Genomic DNA, 23,202 nt, shown 5'->3' with positions numbered 1-23,202 from the left:
CTTGGATGTTAAAAAGGCATGTCAACTTGGATGGCCCTGCAGAACTCTCGATTCTCTTCAAATTCCCACCTCCCTCCCACCCCAGCCTTTCCAGTCTCAAAGTACGGCACCATCATCCACTTAGGTGCTCAAGTCAAAAACCAAGGGTCATCTCTAAGTCCTTCCCTTTGTCACCTGACACACAAGCCCTGGTGGCTCTACCTCTTCGTTTCTCCATCTCCATGGCCAACACTCAGGCTCTCACCTAAGCCTCTGAGATAGCTTGTGATAAGGCCTCCCTGTTCCCACTCATGCTCCCACAGGAAGAGACTCCTACCATCTCTTCTCCACTCAGCGGCCAGCAAAGGCTTTTCACAATCTATGTCTCACCACATGCTTCCCCATCTCAAAACCCACCAGTGGCTTTTCATCTCAACCCAATAAAATGTACACGTCCTACCACAGTCTTCAGGGGTCAACGTCCCCCAGGCTACCTCTCTTCCTCCATCTTCTTTCCGTCCTCAAGTTCATTCCCATCCCATGCCTTCATCCCTTTCCTCCAGACCCACGTGGCTGCCTCTTTCTCCACATTCAAAGGTCAGCCCAAGTCACCTCCTCAGAGGCACTCTCCCTGGTGTCATAGCTTACACACGGCCTCCCACCCCAGCCCTTATTTATACCACTACTTTGCTTAGGTTCTTCAAAGCACAGAGTAGATGACTAATTTTGTTGAATTGACACATGTTAGGGTGAAAGTTATTTTGTAAATACACACACAGTCACTCTGCGTTTGAATGCGGATACAAAGAGTGAAGACAACTGGGTTGTGTTCCCCCCGTGTGTGCCCCCCAGAACATGGACAAACAATGGTTATCAGTCTTTTTCTCTAAAAAGGACAAAGAGATCCTCTCACTGGTAATGTTTATGGCCAATGATAGAATTTGAGCTTTCAGGCAAAAACTTGTTTCACCACCATGACCTTATAGTTTCCCAGTACTTGGAAGAATTTTCTGGTGAGATTAGTGTTGAAAATATAAATTTTTATTGAAGTATAATTTATTTACTATATTGTACTAGTTTCTGGTGTACAGCATAGTGATTTAGTTTTGTTTTCTTTTTTGCAGATTATATTCCATATAGGTTAGAAAGTATAAATTTTTTATATTGTACAATTAAATGTGTCAACATTTAGAAGATCTGTATAACTCAGTCAACCAATACTTTATTTTTTCCTCCAGGTTTACTGCGATATAATTGGCATATAACATTGTGAAAGTTTAAGGGGTATAACGTGTTGATTTGATACGTATATATTGCAAAATAATTACCACAGTAAGGTTAGTTAACACCTCCATTATCTCTGGTAATTACCCTTTTTGCATATGTGTGGTGAGAACATTTAAGATCTACACTCCTAGCAATTCCAAATATATAATATATTATTGTTAACTATAGTCAACCTGCTGTATGTTAGATCTCCAGAACTTATTCGTCTTATAACTGGAAGTTTATACCCTTTTACCCCCACCCTTACCAGCCTCTAGCAATAACCATTCTACTCTGTTTCTATGAGTTTGGCTATTTTACTTCCACATGTAAAGTGGTATCATACAATATTTGTCTTTCTCTGACATTTTGCTTAGCATAATGCCCTCAAGTTTCATCCATGTTGTCCTAAATGGCAGTATTTCCTTCTCTTTTATGGTCAAATAATATTCCATTCTGTGTGTGTGTGTGTGTGTGTGTGTGTGTGTGTGTGTGTGTGTGTGTGTGTGTATACCACATTTTTTTTATCCATTCATTCGTTGATGGACATTTAGGTTGTAGTGAATAATGCTACAATGAATATTGCAATGCAGATATCTCTACAAGGTAGTGATTTCATTTCCTTTGGATATATACTCAAAAGTGGGATTGCTGGATCATATGGTAGTTCTATTTTTAATTCTTAAAGGAATCTCCATACTATTTTCCACAGTGGTTTCACCAATTTACATTCCCACCAACAGTGCACAGAGTTCCCTTTTCTCCACACCCCCACCAACACTTATTATCTCATCTTTTTGATTAATAGACAATCTAAAAGGTATGAGATGATATCCCATTGTGGTTTTGACTGGCATTTCCCTGACGATTAGTATGTTGAGCATCTTTTCATGTTCCTGTTGGCTATTTGTACATCTTCTTTGGAAAAATGTCGATTCAGGTCCTCTGCCCATTTTTTAATTGGATTATTTCGCTTTTTTGCTATTGAGTTGTATAAGTCCTTTATATGCTTTGGATATCAACTCCTTATCTGATATATGGTATGCAAATATTACCTCCCATCCTGTAGGTTGCCTCTTCATTTTATTAGTTGTTTCTTTTGATGTACAGAAGCCTTTTAGTTTGATGTAGTCCTACTTGTTTACTTTTGCTTTTGTTGCTTTTGTTTGCTTTTGGTGTCATATCCAAAAAAGTGAACCAATACTTTCTACAGACCAATACGTTAGTTGAAAAAGTATGCATGTATAAAAGAGCCATTCAGAATGTAAGACAAACCAATGGATTTTAATGTAATAGCATAAGAAACGCTAAAAATTGATCTAGTTGCAGATTCCACACTGCAATTAACCTTCAAGAAACTAATACCTGTTGCATTTGATTGAGATTTCAAAGAATATCCACATTTATCTGAAAAAGCAATTAAAATATTTCCTCTCTTTTCCAACTATATATCTGTGTGAGGTAAGATTTTCTTCATTTACTTCAACCAAAATAACATATCACAACAGATTGAACTCAGAAGTGGATGAGAGAATCCAGCTGTCTTCTATTAAGCCAGACCTTTAAAAGATCTGCAAAAGCATAAAACAAGGCTACTCTCCTCACTATTTTTTTTCGTTTTGAAAATATCATTTCTTGATTATTTGTGAAAAAGTCTAACTTACTTTCCTATATGAATATTTAGTAGAATTTTTAAAATATTTTGATTAAAATTATATATTCAAAGTCTGAGTCAGTTTTAAGAAAACTTTTGCCTTAAAATAAATGGATAATCCAGAAAAAAAAAGAAAATATCATTTCTCATAAAAAGATTTATGTTAACATGTGTGGTGGTTTTCAAACATGTCCACAAATTCTCCTCCCTTCAAGAAGTAGAGCCTAATTCCCTTCCCCTTGAGTGTAGGTTGGACTCAGTGAATCATTTCTAATGAATAGAATATGGCAGAAGCAATGGTATGTGACTTAGAAGGCTAGGTTGTAAAAGGCACTGTGGTTCCCTCCTTGCTCTATCTCTTGGGTCACTGGCTCTGCAGGAAGCCAGCTGCCATGTTGAGAGGACGCTCAAGCAGCCCTAGGGAGAGGCTCATATGGCAAGAAACTGAGGCCTCCTGCGAAGAGCCATGTGGGTGAGGCATCTTGGAAGTGGATTCTCCAACCCCAGTTAAACCTTGAGGTGATTGCAAACTTATAAGAGACCCTGAGTTAGAATCACCCAAGCTAAGCTGCTCCGGGGTTCTTGACTCACAGAAATTGTGTAAGACAGTAGATATTTATTGTTTTAAGTTTCTAACTTCTGAGCTCATCTGCTATGTGACAATAGATAACTAGTACAACAGTTAATGAATTTATTTTTAAGTTTTAGTCAGTGAATACACATTTATTTTTATTCCTCAGTTTTAATTTCCAATATGGTAAATATTGATGTAGAACCCAATTAAACAAAAGTTCTTAGGGGTTCTCAGTTTTTAATAATATAAAGGGGCTTTGAGACCATAAAGTATGAAGACTATTGTCCTAAACTCTGCAAATTGCTCCTTTATTAAGCTTTTCTCAAATTATCCCACGTGAGAGCAACTTCTGTTTCCCATCAGGACTCTGACTGATGGAACAACACCAAAATATTATCAGTGGTTGTTGCTCTTCAGTAGGAGAACATGATTTTATCTTCTTCTTAATGTTTTCTTTTCTGTACTTTAAATTTTTTCTGCAAATAAGGATGCATTGTTTTTATAATTAGGAGAAAAGAAACTTCCCTTTTCAAAATCATCAAAAGTGAAAGTTAGAGCTGTGTTTTCTTTAGATGAGTCAATGGTTGAAGCTTGGCTTGCAGAGCCCAGGTGTCCGCCAACGCACCTGGGAGTTGGGGAGAAGTCTGTGGGGGTGGGGTGGGGGAGGGGAGGTGGCTGAGGAGCCAGCACCCCCCGCCTACCTCAGCCAGAATAGTTCCTTCATGTGCTTTACATATTGGGTTTCTGCATAATATTTCATTTAAAGAAAAGTTTCCACTTTAAAAAAAAAAAAAGTTTGAAAGCCTTTACCATGAGAATAACAGCTGAAGAGTTAAAATCAGGCTATAGAAGACTCACTCAAACTTTCTCCTCAATGTGAACAGAGTTTCCATAAAGGAAACACTACACATTCTGAGGGAAGAACAGAAGCCCTGACAACTTAATAAGTGTTTGGTGGTTTCAAGAGAGAAGCTGGCTCATGTGGCCATGGAAAGAAATTATAGGGATGAAGAGCTTATCCAGGGACCCCCCCCCCAATACTAAGGGCCCAAGAAGCCAGCAGAAACACCAGGGTCCTTAAGGCCCACAGAGACACACAGATCAGAACCACAAGTGAATGGTTCTCTTATTTTCTTTAAAAAAAAAAAAAGCAAGAGGTACCAGGACCACCTGGTGGTTAAAAGCATGGGCTTCAGGGACAACAGATCTGGGTTCAAGTCCCAGGTCTGACACTTAAAACCTATGAGATCTTGGCAAGTGATATAGCCTCTCACAGCTTCAATGTAAGGGCACAATGTACAATTTCGCCTGTAAAATGAAGTCTGAGAATGTAAAATTGTGAATCCATTTTGCAAAACAGTTTAGCAGTTTCTTAAAAGTTAAACATAAATTTACCACATGACCCAACAATTCCATCCCTAGGTAACTACCCAAGAGAAATGAAAACGTATGTCCCCAAAAGGACTTGCATACAAATGTTCTTAGCAGCATTACTCATCATAACCCCAAATGGAAGCCATCCAAATGTTCATCAACTGGTGAATGGGTCCCCAAAATGTGGCACGTCAATACTGCAGAATACTATAAGGCAATAAAAAGGAATAAAGTCCTGATGCATGCCACAGCCTAGATGTACCTTGAAAACATTATTCTAAATGAAAGAAGCCAATCACAAAAGATCACATAGTGTATAAGTCCATGTAAATGAGATGTCCAGAAAAGGCAAATATATAGAGGCAAAAATAGATTTGTGGTTGCCTGGGGCAGGGGCTGGAGTACAAACTGGGAATGACTATAAATGGACTTAAAGTTCCTTTTTGGGGTGATGGAATATTCTAAAACTAGGCTGTGGTGATGGATTCCCAAGTTTGTAAATTTATTGAAAATCATTGAACTGTACACTTAAAATGGGCAAATTTGACGATATGTAAATTAAACCTCAATAGAGCTGTTTTTGTTTTTTTTTGTGTTTTTTTTGTGGTACGCGGGCCTCTCACTGTTGTGGCCTCTCCCATTGCGGAGCACAGGCTCCGGACACGCAGGCTCAGCGGCCATGGCTCACGGGCCCAGCCGCTCCATGGCATGTGGGATCTTCCCGGACCGGGGCACGAACCCATGTACCCCACATCGGCAGGCGGACTCTCAACCACTGCGCCACCAGGGAAGCCCAATAGAGCTGTTTTTTAAAAATGGAGTTTGACTCTCTACCTCAGAGGGTTGCTGGAAGGATTAACAGATAATGCCTGTAAAGCTGGCAGCCTGGTACAAAGCAAGCACTTGGTAAATAATAATAATGATGACAATCAGAATATACACTAATAATAGATTATGTAAGTGTAGAATAATAGATAATGCAGGATAATAACAATTTATATCATATGTAACTCTCATTTAAATTTTAATTAAAGTATAGTTAATTTACAATGTTGTGTTAGTTTCTGGTATACAGCAAAGTGATTCAGTTATACATATATATGTTTTCATATTCTTTTCCATTATAGTTTATTACAAGATATTGAATATAGTTCCCTGTGCTATACAGTAGGACCTTGTTGTTTATCTATTTTATATACAGTAGCTTTTATCTGCTAATCTTAAACTCCTAATTTATCCCTCTGCCTCCCTTTTCCCCTTTGGCAACCATAAGTTTGTTTTCTATGTCTGTGAGCCTGTTTCTGTTCTGTAAATAAGTTCATCTGTGTCATATTTTAGATTCCACATACAAGTGATATCATATGTATAGCATATGTACTTCTTACCATACCACTCCCACATGTGTCAACCCAATTTAATCCTACAGGATTAAACTAAGGCAGGTGTACTATATCATCCTTGTTTTTACAGATGGGGGAAACCGAGGCACCAAGAAATTAATGAACTTTCCCAGGTTGCGCAGCTAGTATACGGCAGAGCTGGGATGGGGAGTCCTGGATAACTAGCTCCGGAGACTATGCTTCTCTCCACGACACTGCACTGCCTCTCAGTAAACGTCAGCTGTGTACTGAGTTATTGCTCTACCTAGTGATGGGGGAAAGGGTACAGAAAAGGATCAGAGACAGCTCCCCAAGAAGGTACCACAGGACCTAAACCTGAAGGGTGTAGCACTTAGTCAGGGCAAGAGTGTTCCAGACAGAGGGAACCACATATGCAAAGGTGGAAAAGTAAGAGAACGCAGGGCTTGGGCAGGAAGCCAGAGGAGGTGGAGGTGGCTGGAACTGATACCCAGCAGTGGGAACACGGGGCTCAGGCAAGTCCAAGGCCACGGAGGGTCCCTGGTGCCCGGACATTAGCCTGAGGCGATGCGGAGCCAGAGAAGGAAAGTCAGTGAGTTCCCCAGCACTGCCTTACTCCAGGAATGACTCACATCACCCTGGCAGGTGGAGGAGGTTGACTCAGCCACTGCTGTGAGCTCAGGGGAGCGGGGGAGCTGCTACCCCACGTTCCCATCCCACTGTCAGCTAACTCTCCAGCACCAGCTCCCCAGCATGCAGAAGCCACCCTAGCCAGCTGGGAGCACCGGGCTTGGTCATGCTGCCAGGAAGCTGAGCATAGTCTGGTGAGAGCGCCTGCTGGCGGCTGGCAGCTTCCACACCCCCGCTCAAAGCCCAGATAACTGTGGACCCCAGGGGCACCTCTCACCGCACTCCAACTGCCTGCCACGGGGCGCAGTGCTCAGGCCCTCCACTCTCACTTGGCTGTCAGGGGACCAGCCTGGGGGATCTATCACTTTTCTTATTCAGATTTAATATACAGATAAACATTTGCATGTGTGCACAAAACATTCACTGTGGCAAAAGCAAAACTACTGAAAACACTTGCATGCCTAACAAAAAGGAAGTAGTTCAAAAATGCTGGTGAATCCATACTGCAGAATACTACGGAGCAATTAAAAAGAAGAATGCAGATCTATTATCCCATTGTACTAGGCATGAAAACACCTCCAAGACACACTGTTGGGTAAAAATAAATACCTACAGGATAATGTATCGAGTATATCATCACTTACATAAAAACCAAAACAAACAAAAATCACAAACTAGCTCTTTATTTTGCCAAGTCTACAAATACGTGAGTAAGTAAGAAAAATGCCTAGAAGGAAACACATCAAACTAAGAGCAGCAGTAATCACAGAAGGGAGGGAGGGAGGGAGGGAGGAAGGGAGGAAGGAAGGAAGGGAGGGAGGGAGGGAGGAAAGAAGGAAGGAAGGAAGGGAGGGAGGGAGGGAGGAAGGAAGGAAGGGAGGGAGGGAAGGAGGAAAGAAGGAAGGAAGGGAGGGAGGGAGGGAGGGAGGTTGGAAAGAAGGAAGGAAGGAAGAGAGGGAGGAAGGGAGGGAGGGAGGGAGGGAGGGAGGGAGGGAGGAAGGAAGGGAGGGAGGGAGGGAGGAAAGAAGGAAGGAAGGAAGGGAGGGAGGGAGGGAGGAAGGAAGGAAGGGAGGGAGGGAGGGAGGGAGGAAGGGAGGAGGGATGGATGGGACTTTTTACATTTCTATGTAGTTTGATTTTTACCAGAAGCATGTATTTGGGTTCTTAAAAACATTAAAGTCTTGAAAAAAAAAACAAAACAAAAACCAGAGGGAAAAGTGTGTTAAAATGATCACCATGCTGGTGCAGGGTTCAGGGTCACTTTTCAAAAAGCTGTGACATCCAGGATCTTGTCTAATTCTTGCTACACACCCTTGAGGGCAAGTGTTCAAAACCCCTTTTACAGATTAAGAAACTGGACCCGGAGAGGTGAAACAAGCTGTTCAAGGTCACATGCAGGGCCGAGGGGCCCCTGGACCTTGGACCCAAGCCCAGCACTCTTTCTAACCTGTACCCGTGGGAGCGCACCGCGGTGCGGGCCAGGGGGCGGGGCCTGGGGTGGGGAAGCGGAAGGCTGGGGGGAGGCACGGATGCTCCGAAGCAGCCTGTCGTCCAGCTCACAGAGCCTCTGAAAAGCCCCTTCAGCGAGGGGAAAGGGGCCTCAGTCAGGGGAGAAGGGGGTGGAAGATGAGTGTGAAAGGAGGGCTGATGCAGCGCCGCCCACGACAAAATGAGACGTCATGACGTGCCACCCACTGAGTGGGAGGGACCCGACGCGTCACCCGGCAAATGACACGTGGGAAGTAGCCTCGCAGGGCCACGTCCCTGGAGCCTGAGATTTCACGCCTCTCTCACAGGGGCTGCTCACCCGAGGCTCTGGCTGCGCTTTTTGCAGCCGAGTGGTTCCGGGAATGCCTCTCTACTCAGTTCCCAGAGCTCTCTGTAACCAGGGCAGAAAGGGAAGTGTGCTTCTCAGAGGGTTCTAGAACCTGAGGACCCTAATACTCTTGTAAACCCTAATACTCTTTGGAGTGGTAAATGCCTCCACCCCTCAGTTCTTTTATTGGCTGCTTTAGCACCAAGTGTCTGGGTGGGGGGGGCGGGTGTGGAGACAGGAGGCCAGAGGGACCCAGGAAACATGGCTAGGTCCCTCCAAGGACAGGCAGAAGGGATTCATATACAGGGAGGGACCAGAGCCTGCTGAGGGGAACACGGGATGCATGGACACATCTCAGCTGGACAGTGAACAGGCGTGACCCCTCAGAGCATGCTCAGAGAAGAGGGCTTTGGCCAAATCACCGATCCTCTGTTCACTCTTATAATGGGGAGCAAACCCTCGAGGCCATGAAGCCAGGGACAAGAGCCTGGATCCTGGGAGTTCTGATTCCAGCTCTCCTCCCTTGGTCAAGTTTCTGAATGTTGCTGGGTCTCAGTTGCCCCATCTGTAAAATGGGTATTATTTTTTTTTTACTGTATTTTATTTTTTTTACATCTTTATTGGGGTATAATTGTTTTACAATGGTGTGTTAGTTTCTGCTTTATAACAAAGTGAATCAGTTATACATATACATATGTTCCCATATCTCTTCCCTCTTGCGTCTCCCTCCCTCCCACCCTCCCTATCCCACCTCTCCAGGCAGTCACAAAGCACCGAGCTGATCTCCCTGTGCTATGCGGCTGCTTCCCACTAGCTATCTACCTTACATTTGGTAGTGTATATATGACCATGCCTCTCTCAGCTCACCCTTCCCCCTTAAAAGGGGTATTATTATACCTGCCTCTTTGGTATCATGATATCTGGATCATAAGACACATAATAACAATAACTAAATAAAATAGAACAAGTACAGGGTATCCATAAAATCTGGAAACAGATTATATGAATGCATATATGTGTTCATATTTATTTATTCACCTGTTTTACACAGTGAAAATGTCCTAGACAATATTGTGTACATTCGTCTCTGTTTCTAGACTTGCTGGACACTCTTTAAATAAATGTAATTTTATACAAGTATAATTTTATATAAATGTATATAAATATAATGAAATAAAATATAGTAACAATATAATAAACTAAAACATACTAATCACTTACACAGTAGGAGGGACCGTGTCAAGGACTTGCAGGTATTCTCTATTTTGGTGTTCACAGCAAGCCCTGGAGGTGGATACTATTAATAACCCCATTTTACAGAGGCAGAAACTAAGGTACAGGGAGCTGAAGAGACTTGGCAGGGTCACCCAGGGGATAATTTGCAAAACCAGCTTGAGACCTGGGTCATCTAACCTCAGAGCCTATGCTGTTCTCCACCCCTCTAAACCATCTACCTCTAAAGTGAAGACTGAATACAGGGGACCAGCAGACAGTTCTGCCGTACAGAGGAGGAGCTTAGGAAATGCCAAGTCCTCTGAGTACTGAGCTCCTGGAGGAGAGAAACCAAATCCAACTGGCTCACCACCATATCTGGAATAGTAATGCACAAGATGTAGGTTGACAGTCAATATTAGTGGGAGGGAAGGAAAATGAGTATTCATTAGCCAAAGGCTGGTATTCTTGTTTTCAAAAAGAAGTCTCAGATTTCAGAGCCCTTCCCAGACCCACCCTGCTCTCCCCTCCACTGGCACAGAACCCAGAATCCAAGAGGTCCAGGTAGCCACACACCAACCAGGACCAGGAGTGACCTACCTTCCTCGGCGTCGTTCCTAAGCGAGGCCTCCAGTAGGGCCACGCTGGCCTCGAAGGACACCTTCTTTCGCCGGCCGCCCGTGCTGCGCTTCCGTTCATGCTTGCGCTTGCGATGCTGCAGGTCCTGCTCATACTGCGCCCACTTCTTCAGCTGCTGGGCCCGGCGCTTCTGGGCGGCGCGCAGCCGCTCCAACGTGGGCACCTTCTCCAGCAGCTGCAGCTCGGTTAGCAGGTCCACGTGGGTGGCCATGGCCTCCGCGCCTCCCCGCGCCCTGGCTGGAGGCTAGCACAGCGCGCCGGGGGCCGGGGCAGCATGGGGGCTCCTGCGGGGCTGGGGCCGCATGCTGGAGCCTGTGGCGGGGAAGGGGAGAGACACACATGGACATGCTTGTCAGGCTCAAAACTCCGATCTGATGATGTCACCCGGTCCCATGTTCCAAACGCTTTTCCCCCCTATTTTATTATTTTTATTTATTATTATTTTTTTTTGTGGTACGCAGGCTTCTCACTGTTGTGGCCTCTCCCGTTGCGGAGCACAGGCTCCGTACGTGCAGGCCCAAGGGCCATAGCTCACGGGCCCAGCCGCTCCGCGGCATGTGGGATCTTCCCAGACCGGGGCACGAACCCGTGTCCCCTGCATCGGCGGGCGGACTCTCAACCACTGCGCCACCAGGGAAGCCCCTTTCTTTTTTTAATTGAGATATAAATGACCTATGACATTGTGTAAGTTTCAAGTGTACAACATGTTGATTTGATATACTGCAATATGATTACCACTGTTAGCTAACACCTCCATCACGGTCACATAACAATCCTTGCTTTCGAGTGGTCATATTGTAATTTCATATCAGGTTGTTCTATTGTTATAACACATATGGGTTTATTTTTATAACATAGAAGGGGTTTATTGTTAGTTTTAAACGAATGAGAATTATATTTTAAATGTCTCAGTATTAATTACAAAATAGGTTAATATTGACAGATATAATCTACATAAATGAAAGCTCATTGGGAACCTTAATCTTAAGAGTATAAAGGGGTCCTAAGACCCACAATAGCTGCTGAACTATTGGGACCTAGAAAACCTTAGTTGAAGTTTTCCTCTTTGGATGACTTTTTTTAAAAAAATTCACACCTCTTGCTCTCATCAGTTCTTGGGCTACATGAGATCAACAAAATTTCAGTGTGAAGACAAGTGGGTGCTGTCCTCCTGTAAGTGCAGACCCTATGGGCTCTCAGATGCAGAAGGAAAAGGTCTTGGAACAACTTGAGCCTTTCTAAGCCTGTTTTCCCACCTGTTAAATTTTGTATCCACCTCCCAGAATTTACAGGATGTTCAAGGAAGAAAGAGCTGACGAAAAAAAGTTATACCAAAGAGAAACAGGTTATAGCAAAGAGAAACAGCTTGGAGGAAGAAAAGCAGGGACACGTAAACGCAGCACGTCTGGGAACCCATGGGGGCAAGGCTGGTGGGAGATTGCAGGATGCTGGGTACAGGTCTACATTTATGTGCTGCGGAAATGCTCACTATCATAAAGGGGATCAGCATAGCACTGGGCTTCAGCAAGTGATCGTCAATCTCCTCGGTTCCCTGCTTCACTCTGGAGCTGCTGGTCCTCAGGAGGCTGAAGACCAGAATTCAGCCTTCGGCTGGACCCTCAGGAGCTCAGAATGTTCTTCAGGTCTCTCCCTGAAGAGACTGGAGCATACACAGGAGGAATGGGGAAGGGGTGGGCTTGGCAATATTCAGAGGGCAAAGGCTCCTGGGGTCTGATCGGACCAGATCTCAAGGATAAACATAAGCCAGGGACTTCCCTGGTGGCACAGTGGTTAAGAATCCACCTGCCAATGCAGGAGACATGGGTTCGAGCCCTGGTCCAGGAAGATCCCACACGCCACGGAGCAACTAAGCCCATGTGCCACACCTACTGAGCCCGCACGCCACAACTACTGAAGCCCTCGCGCCTAGAGCCCGAGCTCCACAACAAGAGAAGCCACTGCAATGAGAAGCCCGCACACTGCAGCGAAGAGTAGCCCCCGTGCAGCAGTGAAGACCCAATGCAGCCAAAAATAAATAAGTAAATAAATTTATTTTTTAAAAAAAGGATAAACATAAGACAATGGCAAGACTCAGCAGGAAACAAGCAAACTGCCCTTGGTTGCCTTTTGTTTTGTTCTGAGTATCTTGCAATGCTTTTTCAATTAGTTAAACTTTTAATTTTGAGATAATTATAAATTTACATACAGTTGTAACAAATAATGTGCAACGATCCCGTGCAAACTTTACCTAGTTTATCCCAAATGTAACATCTTGCAAAACTACAGTACAGTGTCGAAACCAAGAACCTGACATTGATACAACCTATCAATCTATTCAGATGTCCCCAGTTTTATATGTACTCATTTGTATGTATGTGTGTTTAGTTTTAAGCAATTCTGTCACAAGTGTAGGTTTGTGTATCCACCACCAGAGTCAAGATACAAACAGTTCCGTCACACAAGGATCCCTCATCCTCCTCTCCCAATGCACTCCTGTCCTTGCCCTTGTCAATCACTAATCTATTCTCCATCTCTTGAATTTTGTCACTTCAAAAATGTTATATAAAAGAATCAGACAGTGGGTAACCTTTTGGGATTGACTTTTTTCACTCAATATCCCTTGAGATTCATCCAAGTTGTTTTGCATAACAGTAGTTCATTCCTCTTTGGTTGCTGAGTGGTACCCCCACTTTATGGATGTGTCCCAGTTTGTTTATCCATTCACTCATTGAAGAGCATCAGGGTTGTTTCCAGTTTGGGGCTAATACATTCATGTACAGGTTTTTGTGTGAACATAAGTTTTCAATTCTCTGGAGTAAATACCCAAGAGTACAAGTTTCATAAGAAATTGTCAAACTGTTTTCCAAAGTGGCTGTACCATTTTTTCATTCCCACCAGCCATGGGTGAGTGATCCAGTTTCTCTGCCAGAATTTGGCGTGCTCACTGTTTTTTAGTCATTTAGGTAGATATTCGTTTTTAAAAGTAAGGAGCTCAGAAGAGTTGAATTCACAACCATGCTATATCATCATGATGGTCAGAACTCACTGGGAGCTAGTGGACCACATATTTACTTTCCCCCACTTCTTCAAGGAATCAAACAGTGAAACCTGCCCTGTGATGAGCCCTGGTTCAGAGATGGATTGAGGATCAGCTCTGCCTTCTAGGAAACCCAAGTCTGCCTGTCTGTCATCTATCTGTAAACTAATCTAATCCTTCTGATGACCTAATGAGATAGATACTATTATCATCCCCATTTCACAGATAAGAAAACTGAGGCACAGAGAGATTAAGTAAACTACCCTACATCACACAGCTAGAAAATGGAAGACCTTTTCTGCCTAAGGTTATCAGAAAAGGCTCTCCAGAGTAGAAGGCAACTGAGTTGAATCTCCAAGGATGAGTAGTCCACCAGGTGAAGAGGGAAGACATGGGAGCTTGGCAATGTACAAAGGCATGGAGAGGTGCTGGACACCATGGAGGAAATTCTGGGAACCAACACGCACAAACATGGCTGGAAGTGGATGGGACTGCCCAGCCTAATGGGAACAGAAGTCTTGTGGGAAGCAGTGAGCAACCTGTGGTACGAGGCCAGACAGCCAGAAGGTCCCCTGTGGTCCACATCATGTTTGTGTGTTTGCTTGATTGGTTTTTGGCCCACACCATGATTTACAGTTATTGTCATTCATTGCTAACTTTTAAAACTTGAAGATTTTATATCCAAAATCAGATTTTCAGCTTTTCTTAGAACATCTCAGTACCTGGCCACACTGGGCTCACGTGGCAATTATCAGCAGGTCTGGAGTAGGACTGTCCCCTTTAGATGGGGCCCATCTAATTTCCCATAGTCCCCACTACCCCCCCCCCCATTACTCCCACCTGACCTCCTTCACTAATTGGCATCCCTTGCTAGCTCCTATGGTCATTTCAGTTTGCAAGCCCTGCCTTAGGCGGAATGAGACAGCAGTCTCCAAATATCCACAAGTCCAATCTGCACAAGAAAGAGAAGATAGTCTGTGAGTCTCCCCCATGCAGAACAGGACCTAGGCATAGAAGAACAGTGGTGTGCACCAAAACCAAAACAGGCACCTGGCCTCCAGAGCTGTCCAACAAGCAATTGAACAAGGGCTTGTGGTCCAGTGGCTGTCTCTGGAGGTGGCAAATTCTCCGTCACTCACCGGAGAATACAATTTCTACTGATGACAGATCAGCCTAAGTGTTCTGTACAATTTCTTTCAGCCCTAAGATTCTGTACACAGATGGTTACTCATTTCTTCATTATTAAGTATTCACTGATCACCTACTAAGTGGTAGGTACCAAAAACATGCTAAGACTGAAGATAAGAATAATCATATCAATCACCCTGTTAAAGCCCTTAATCCTTTTCCAAGAACTTCCTCAGCTATCATCCCAGCCAGGTGTTTCCCTAAGCGTAGAAAGAGAACCCATACCGAGGGAATTTTCAAAAGTTCAGGACAAGACTTAATATAACATGGAATCAGAGACACCAAGTTACCTCCTTTTCATTTCTTTTTCAGTCTATCAGATTGTCTCCAGAAGAAAATGCTAATAGTCTGTGGCTAATAGACATCTTTATAACCATGTTTATAATCGTGTCAATTTCCCTCATAACAAAGAGAAAGCAGGCCTCAGGCTAATAGCCTTGGGCAAGAAATCCTATCTAAGACAGAATGTAATAACAATGACTTTTTTCCCCTGTGGATTTGGTTTCATAGTTAGTGTTTATTTATGGTAGTGAAATAAAATTTCCTTTTTAAATAAATCTACTTCAGTGGAAATCTTACAAGGTGGTAGCAAAGAAAAATGAAATATTGATGGTATTTCGTGCTGGCAAAATTGTGATTGACATTTGGGAAACCGTCCTGGTCACTGATCCTCAGTGACAACAATCTTATAAAAGAAGCACTCATAGGAGCTCATTACTTCATCTGTAAACTATTTATTGGGCGTCTATCACATGACCAGGACTGCACTGAGAGCTAGGTATACAGCAGGGTAAAGACAGGTACAGTCCCTACCCATTGGATGGATGACAAAACAGAGGCACAAGGGAGTGGAGGACATACTCACGGGATACAGAGACTGAGCAGTAACTTGAACCCTGGGCCTGACTCCCAGTATAGTGCTCCCTCCTTGGGCCTCAGGGTGGTGGGCCCCATGCAGACGGAAGGCACTCACTGCTGTGCCTTCCCTGGCTTGGACAGTTTGCCTGGGTAAAGGAATTAAGGGCAGTTGCCCAGCCCCCTGGAGAAAGGTGAGAACAATGCCTCCCAAGGGCCAGAAAAGGGGGCCAGAGCACATTTTCTCTGACTTTGCTCTCTCTGCCAGCTCCCACCCCGCTCGCCCCTCTGGGTTCCCTGGAGCTGGGGCTCCAGGACAGCTCCCTCTTGACTGTTGGTTTTCAGGTGACCTAGTTTCCCCCAATAGACCCACACACCTCCTCCCACCCCCGTCCAAGAAAACCCTGCTTGGTCTAATTACAGAATTGCCATCGGTGCTGGTAACACAGCAGCTGGGCAGCCCCCAAGACAGGGCACTGGCCTGGGTGCTGGGGCAGCTCACAGAAGTCCTGGCTCCTATGAGCTGTGGACTGGCTCCCTCGTGAGACCCGGTGCCCCTGTCCGTAGTTCCAGAGGTAGCCCTGGTTGGTGATGGGGACACAGCCCAAACTGCCAGAACCCAGGAGAGCAATGGCATTATCAACTCTTTTTTTTCCTCTCTCTCTCTTTTAAGGGCAGGGGAGTTTTTATTTATTTATTATTTATTGGCCGCTGCGCGTGGCATGAGAGATCTTAGTTCCCCCACCAGGGATTGAACCCATGCCCCCTGCAGTGGAAGCCTGCTGCAGCCTTAAGCACAGGACCGCCAGGGAATTCCAGGCATCATGAACTCTTAAAGGAGATCCCCAAGGAGGGCCTCACTGGAGGAAAACCAGCTCTACGGAGACATACTGAGCCCAGTGTGTTGTGGGAGCATCCGGATGGACCATCTTGAAGAGAACTGGGCATGATGTGGGGACGCGAGATAATGGAATGGCAGGGCTAGAGACGCGGGTGGGGGAGGGGTCCGCAGAGGCCAGGTTGGGGTGAGGTTATCCAGGAAGTGTGTGCGCTCTTAAAATAGGAATCAGAAGCAAGGGGAAAACAAAATACGGTACTCGATAATTTTTCCAACCAGTGGCTGTGTCAGGTCTGGGTGGATGAACCAAAGTAGCCCGATTCTGGGCAGCCCCAAGTCTGAGGCCAACGCCCTTGACCCTCAGTGAGGCAGGAACAGGCAGTTGAGGTAAGCCTTGATTCATCCTCTGACTGCTGTTTGACAAAGCTGAACTGGATTCCTGTTGGTGTATCCACTAACCCTCGCTGCCTGCCGCAGAAAAGGAAAAACAAGCAGTGTAGGGAAGCAGGGGCTGCGCTTGGGGACGAGGTGGAGGCGGGCTGGACAGGGTGCACTACAGAATCCCTCCCCTCCCCCAAAATGAAAAGAAGGCTGTTATATAAGAGTGTTGTTTGGGGTATGATATGTCTCTGAGGAAACGAGAAGAAGAAAGGCATGGGCCCATTGAAATACACAGCTTGGTGACGGTCTGTGTAGGTCCCTCAGTATCACTCCGTGCTGATTGGCCAGAGTCCGCGAGCAACGGCCTAAGCCCAGCCAGAGTGATTGGTTGGGGGGAGGCACATGACCTAAGCTGGACCAATCAGAAGCTGCCTCTTCCCACTGCCCATTAATTGGAAGCATGAACCCTAGTTGCGGCAGGAAGCCGGCCTTTGGATAACGCCGATACTCGGGAGTCAGAGGAGGGAAACAGGGTCCTTTAATTTAGGGACCTCTGGACTTTATATCCTTTATTATTTAAGCCAGTTGAATTGATTTTGTTACTTGTAGCCAAAAGTACCCTAACAGACATTTATGCTACTTTTAGGGATGCAGGAATGGGCGCCCCAGAAGGAGGCGTTGCCTCAATCAGAATGAGTGGTCTCTTGCTGGGGCATATCACCAGATACCTCCACTTCCCCTAGAATGGCCATCTTATGGCCCTCCAGGCCCAAGCTGAGGGCCAGCCTTGAAGAAGGGTGGGAAGGCCAAAGCCAGGTTTCCACGGCAGCCCCGCCCCCTGAGATGGGGGGAAGGGGACCCAGGCCTTGCGACGCCTCCATCCCAGAGGAGCGGCTGGTTGACACATCTTTGGACTCGAGCCCAGTGCCTTGAGAAAAACAACACGAAGGAAGGTGAATTCAAATTGAAGAGACTTCAAAACATGAGTCAGACAGTGCCTCAAAGTTCACACTGCTAACAGAAAACGTTAAGAGTTTTTTTCGCGTTCTTCAGCTATTCTTCTCCACCGAACCTTGGCAGCACCCTGGAGGAAGGCCGTGAGTGCTTGCGCCTCGTGCTTCCTGTACCATTGAGCACGAGGGAAAAAGCAAAACAGGACGCTGCACCGGCTCTCCCTGCTCCGAGCTCACTTGGGACCCACTTTCTCTCCTAAAGGATGCACACCTCTGCCCTCCCTCAGCACGTTCCTTTGAAAAATAGCGTCATTTCCCCTTTCCTGCTCACTCCCCACCCCCCAGTATAAAGATGCTTTACTCATGAACAAAGAGACTTCTGGGGCCCTTGGTGCTCCAAAATCTGAATTAGAAATTAGCCTTGGCCCCCCCCACCAACTCCATTCTCATGGGATTTTGTAGACTTTCTGTTCTACCCCTGCTGATTTCGTGCACAGTCATCCTAGACAGACATCCTGGTTTTAAATCTGTTGTGGGACTCGGGTCCCTGAGGGTCTGCTCCTTAGCTCTGCCTCTCCCAGCTGTGCTCCTTCATCCAGACCTCTGAGTGGTGGCCCTGGGCTTGGCCTTGATTTGTCACTGTTCTCTGAAGCCCACTTACTATAACCCAATTTGGCAAGACCTTGGGGGGTGGGGGGCAGGGATGGAGGAGAGGGGAGGGTGGCAGGACTCGAAAATCACAAGTTAAACAAGAACAGAGTGATCGATCAAGCAACTAAAGCACCTTGAGTTCTCTCAGGAAAAGAATCATGTCCAGCATTGAGATAATAGCCCAGCTGACCTCTGTCTGAACTGGCTGGGCCATTTTGGTAATATAGGACCAGGCCTTAATGAAAGCCATGAATGAAAGGATTAGCTTTGCTCTCTAGAGGACAGAGTTGGGATCATAAACAGGCAAAATGAAGAAGTAGGATCAGCCTGGCACTTTCCTGGCGGAAAGTGGTTTTAAGACTCCATGCTTCCACTGCAGAGGGCGTGGGTTCGATCCGTGGTCAGGGAACTAAAGATCCTGCGTGCTGCGTGGCGCAGGGGGAAAAAAAAAAAAAAAAAGTAGGATCAGCCTGGAATGAGGAAGAACTGTCTAACACTGGTGATTCAAAGCCCAGCCATGGTGTGATGCTGAGGTCCCCACCACCAGGAACTCCATGGTCACTCTTGAGGCTGCAGAGAGAGAAGGTCCATATTGGGTTGGAGGTGGGACTGGCTCAGTGAACCCCAATCCCAACCTGGCAGACAGATCATCTGTATTAGCAGTAAGACTCTATCGTGTATATTTGCAGCCCAGCACTTGGTAACCACCAGGCTAGACAGTGTGGAAGAACCATTGCAAGTAGATATTGACTGACGATGTTTTAGATTCATTTCTACTTGTGAAGGTGAGGCAGCTGTCTCAGACTCAGCTCTGAGAAAACTTCAAAGGAAGCCACAGCTCGAAGGGGTGAAGGAAAACCCGTGAACACAACCATCTTCCATGCTGAGCTTCTCTCCATGAAACTGAACCCACAGAGAGGCCCACCTACTTATGGGTAAGAATGCCACTGTGGAGGAGGCTGCAGGGGACAGAACAAAGGTGCCAAGGATGGGGCACATGCAAAGATGACATGATGTCTACGAACACATTAGTCAGTCACAGTCACGGTGCTAAACCAGCCAGTCTTCTAAAGAAGCTTATGTAATAGCTAAGCACGGGGAAACGGGAGTCAAATTACACATACTGCTTCTCCAGGCTTGGGGGTGTGTGGTCCACCCCCTCCCTTGCAGAGAGATAAAAACTCCCTTTGCAGCTAGAGGGATTATTTTCCAAAGGAGGCCACGTGTGGCCACAGAATGCCCTCCTGGTTTACACATTGATTAAATAGGGGATGGCTATTCACACTGACTAAGGCTGGAGTGGCCTCTGCCACCTCTGCCTCCCTCTCTCAGCATGACCTCCTTGGACGAGCTTTCCTCTGTTGTGCCAACTCTTAGGTTGGTGGTGGCTTCTTGGAGCACTTTGAGGACAGAGGTTATGAGGCCACATGTGATAACAGGAGGAATGAGGGCTGTGATTGATTAGTAATGTCTGCCACAGATAAAGGAGTGGGAATTGGCTGCACGCATACTGAGCGTGCAACTCTGTTCTACGTCACGCTTGCCTACTTGGATTTCAATACTTGCCTTTGCCCCATTGTTCAAAATCCTCTAGTCTCAAACACAGACATCTGGAAAGTTATCAGATTGAGTGGAAGGGTCCCTCAATATCAATATATCATTCAACCAAGAACAAAAGTCACTGTGGCCTCAGTGGTAGACAGGAATCAAGAATATCTTAGGTTCTAGGAAGAATTTCTCCAGTAACTTGCACTAGGGGGTAGAATGAAGAACTGTCCTCCATGACTCCATCCCCTTAAATTGACCGGATCCTGGTTCTAGGAAGCAGTATGCTGAGCCAACATCAGGCAAAGGTTGGTAGCCCCTGTGGAATTGCCACCCCTCCCAACCCTGACCCTGGAAAGTAGGGAGGTAAGTGTCCTGCTGGTAACTGGATGGGGTTAAAGAGAGAGGGGCAGGGATCACTATCAGCCAGGGATCACTCTCTCATCCATCCTAGGCATCCTGGGTTTCACAGCATCACCAACATAAAGGAGGAAGGGGACTGTGGTCTGCGGAAGCCCCTCTCTCCACTTCAGAAACCTCGAAGATATCCCTGGTGAGCCATCTCCTTCCCTTGAGCTAGGGGTGTTCTTAGCCAAGTAGGAAGTAGCTGGGATGGGAATTTTAAAAAGCTTTTCATGTATTTTGTTCATGGAGGTTTGGAGAATAATTCCAAGGAAACGAGAACAATAAAAAACAGAACGTTGGACTCAAAGGAGAAAGTCCTACCCTGGAGGAAGAAAGAATGAGGAGACAAAGGGCTAGAGCAATGCAGACAATGGGTACCAATTAACTGCACAGCCAGTAAGTGGTGGAGCTGGGATCCGAACCCATGTCTGTCTAATTCCATTGTCTACATATATTAAAGGAGAAGGAACCAGGAAAAAACTCTAAAAGAACCACAAGTGCTTTAAAAGATCTTCCTCATGAAACACAAGAAGATTTCAGAAAATCCAAGGTATTAATCATCAAGGAGATAAGAGGACATTGCGACTAACAAACCAGACAGATCAATTGGTAATAAAGCAAATACTTGCTGAAATCAGTATAGAGTAAAAACATATGCTTAATGAAACTAAACATAAGTGGGACTTCCCTGGCAGTCCAGTGGTTAAGACTCCTCGTTTCTAATGCAGGAGGCATGGGTTTGATCCCTGGTCAGGGAACTAAGCTCCCACATGCTGCATAGTGTGGGCCAAAAAAAAAAAAAAAAAAAAAGTAAAATAAGACCGATCCACTTAAAAAAAAAAAAAAGCAAAACTAAAACATAAGCATCTCAGAACCTATAAAATATGTAGATGAAATGAACCCAGAGATAAAGAATGCAGGGTAAAAATGGCAGCTTCTGTGCACAGCACATCTTCCATGGGTCCAATTCTTTACATGTAACATCTCTTGGAATCATTGTGCCAACTCTGCGGTAGGTGTTGTTCCCATTTCAAAGAGGAGAAAACTGAGACTCAGTGAGGTTAAGGAACCCATAAGTAGGGCTATTCCAGTTGTCTATAGCTGGCATCTTTTCTGATTGCTCAGTCATATGCCATGATGGTTATTTTTTATTAAGTATTTTTATTAAGTATTTTATTAAGTATTTTTTATTATCTCCCCTGCTTGAAAATAGAGAAAATGTCAGACAGGAAAGATGGGCCACAAAAGCACGACTAGAAGCAAGAAGAGAACCCTTTGCAGGAAAATAAATGAAATCTATGCAGAGTGAGGATAACTGATTACAGTCATAACTTCCCTTACTATTGGAGCTGTCATCACCTTTGGAGGCTTAGGCAGGAAATATAAGTATCTCATCCTAAATTTCATAAAACTCTGCCTTCCAAACCCTATGAGCTCAGCCCCCTATGACTACTGTTCGCTTTCTTGGTGAGCACTTTCTCATTTTCACTTTACCCAACAGCTCCCAAACCAGATTCATAACAGCAACTGTCTTCTCTCCTCTACTCTCTGGGAGATGAAGCTGTCAGTAGAATAAATCAGGAAGTTTTCAGACCCTCTGCATTTGGGTAAATGAAGTTTCCATCCAATACACAGGCTTTGAAGTCTCTCTGTATGGGATCTGTGACCTTCCAGGTCACCATGCAGAGAGAAGCAGGCTGTAGTAACCTGCCTTTACATTGCTTTCGTTCCTCCCCTCTTTGATCTCCAGCCAAAGTCCCTTCACTTTGATTCCCTCCTCTTGGCTCCTCTTGGGTGTACAGAACTCCAAGCATACCTCTGCTTCCCCTGTGACCCCTTATTCCATTGAAAATTCTCCATAAGTCATAGATTCAATCCCATGAAAGGGATGTTACCGTCACAATTGAACTCGTGTTGAAATCTCAGGTTCACTTTGTTAGAGACTTTGGTCTACACTCAGAGCCCTAATATAATTTCAATCCTCTCACTCATCATTTTCTCCAGCAAATTGCTAAACACTCTTTCTATTTTATGCCTGATGTCACCAACAAGTAACTAATTTCAGAATTTTCTTTGGGCAGTTTTCTCCTCTAATTCACTTCCACTTTTAATTTAAAGCTGCATTCATTTAACCAATCAACAAATATTTATTACCATCTACTATGTGCTACGCCATAAAGCATGGGGGTCCTAAGGGTCCCTTAATGAACAAAACTATTGATCAGAAAAGTTCTGCTCTGGTAACGGCAGAGTAGCTCTTATTGGACACACCCCCTCACATATAACTATTGTGAACTCTACACACCACACACACACACACACACACACACACACACACACATAACCTATTGGAAGGTACTAAATTTGTTCAACCACAAGCAGACAGAAACTGGAAGGGAGTCAACACATGAAAGAAAGAAATTTGCACTAGGTGAATTCCATGTTTTTGTAGCTTTTTATCCGAGGGCAGGCCCCAGTCAGTGTTGTACCTGTTGGCTACAACCTGGATGAGAACCTTTGCTCTTACCGTTTGAGGAATTAAAGGACAGAGTTCAGGTAACTACAGTTGGGAAGTGAAGAGAAAGCATCCCAGAAAAGAGTCACAGATGGTAGCCCCAAATGCTGAGTACAGATTCTGTCCAAATCTCTCTGAATGCTGCATGTGCAGGGCAGGTTCCAAGCAGCCCAACTAAGGCTAAAAGAACTGAAGAAAGATTTCAGCTGCTGCCTACCCAGGGGGAAACTGAATTTAGAGTTTGTTTGGTCAAGTTAACTGATTTTTTTAAAAGTCATTACTGTTCTGAGGAACATAATAGAACCAAGAGTCTCTTCAAGTCTCATTCATGA

General features: G+C 45.0%; 1 protein-coding gene across 3 annotated transcripts in view; it reads right to left on the bottom strand.

Annotated features, from left to right (window-relative positions):
- PPP1R16B (protein phosphatase 1 regulatory subunit 16B) overlaps positions 1 to 23,202 on the bottom strand; it is a gene marked incomplete at its 3' end in the record, with an annotated part of 98,859 nt that overhangs the window by 61,913 nt on the left and 13,744 nt on the right. For 2 of the 3 annotated variants that reach the window (XM_082857025.1, XM_082857027.1), the window contains exon 1: positions 10,464 to 11,192. In XM_082857025.1, the coding sequence (XP_082713151.1) occupies positions 10,464 to 10,713 (250 nt within the window). In that variant the 5' untranslated portion in view covers positions 10,714 to 11,192. Of the gene's footprint in view, positions 1 to 10,463; positions 11,193 to 23,202 lie in introns of those variants that run through there. The other variant, XM_082857026.1, reaches the window with a different exon arrangement.

The sequence above is a fragment of the Leucopleurus acutus genome, assembly GCF_964270905.1.
Source record: "Leucopleurus acutus genome assembly, chromosome: 16".
Taxonomy (NCBI): domain Eukaryota; kingdom Metazoa; phylum Chordata; class Mammalia; order Artiodactyla; family Delphinidae; genus Leucopleurus; species Leucopleurus acutus.
The sequence above is the reverse complement of the archived record's forward strand: the minus strand, read 5'-3'. Positions and strand labels throughout refer to the sequence as shown.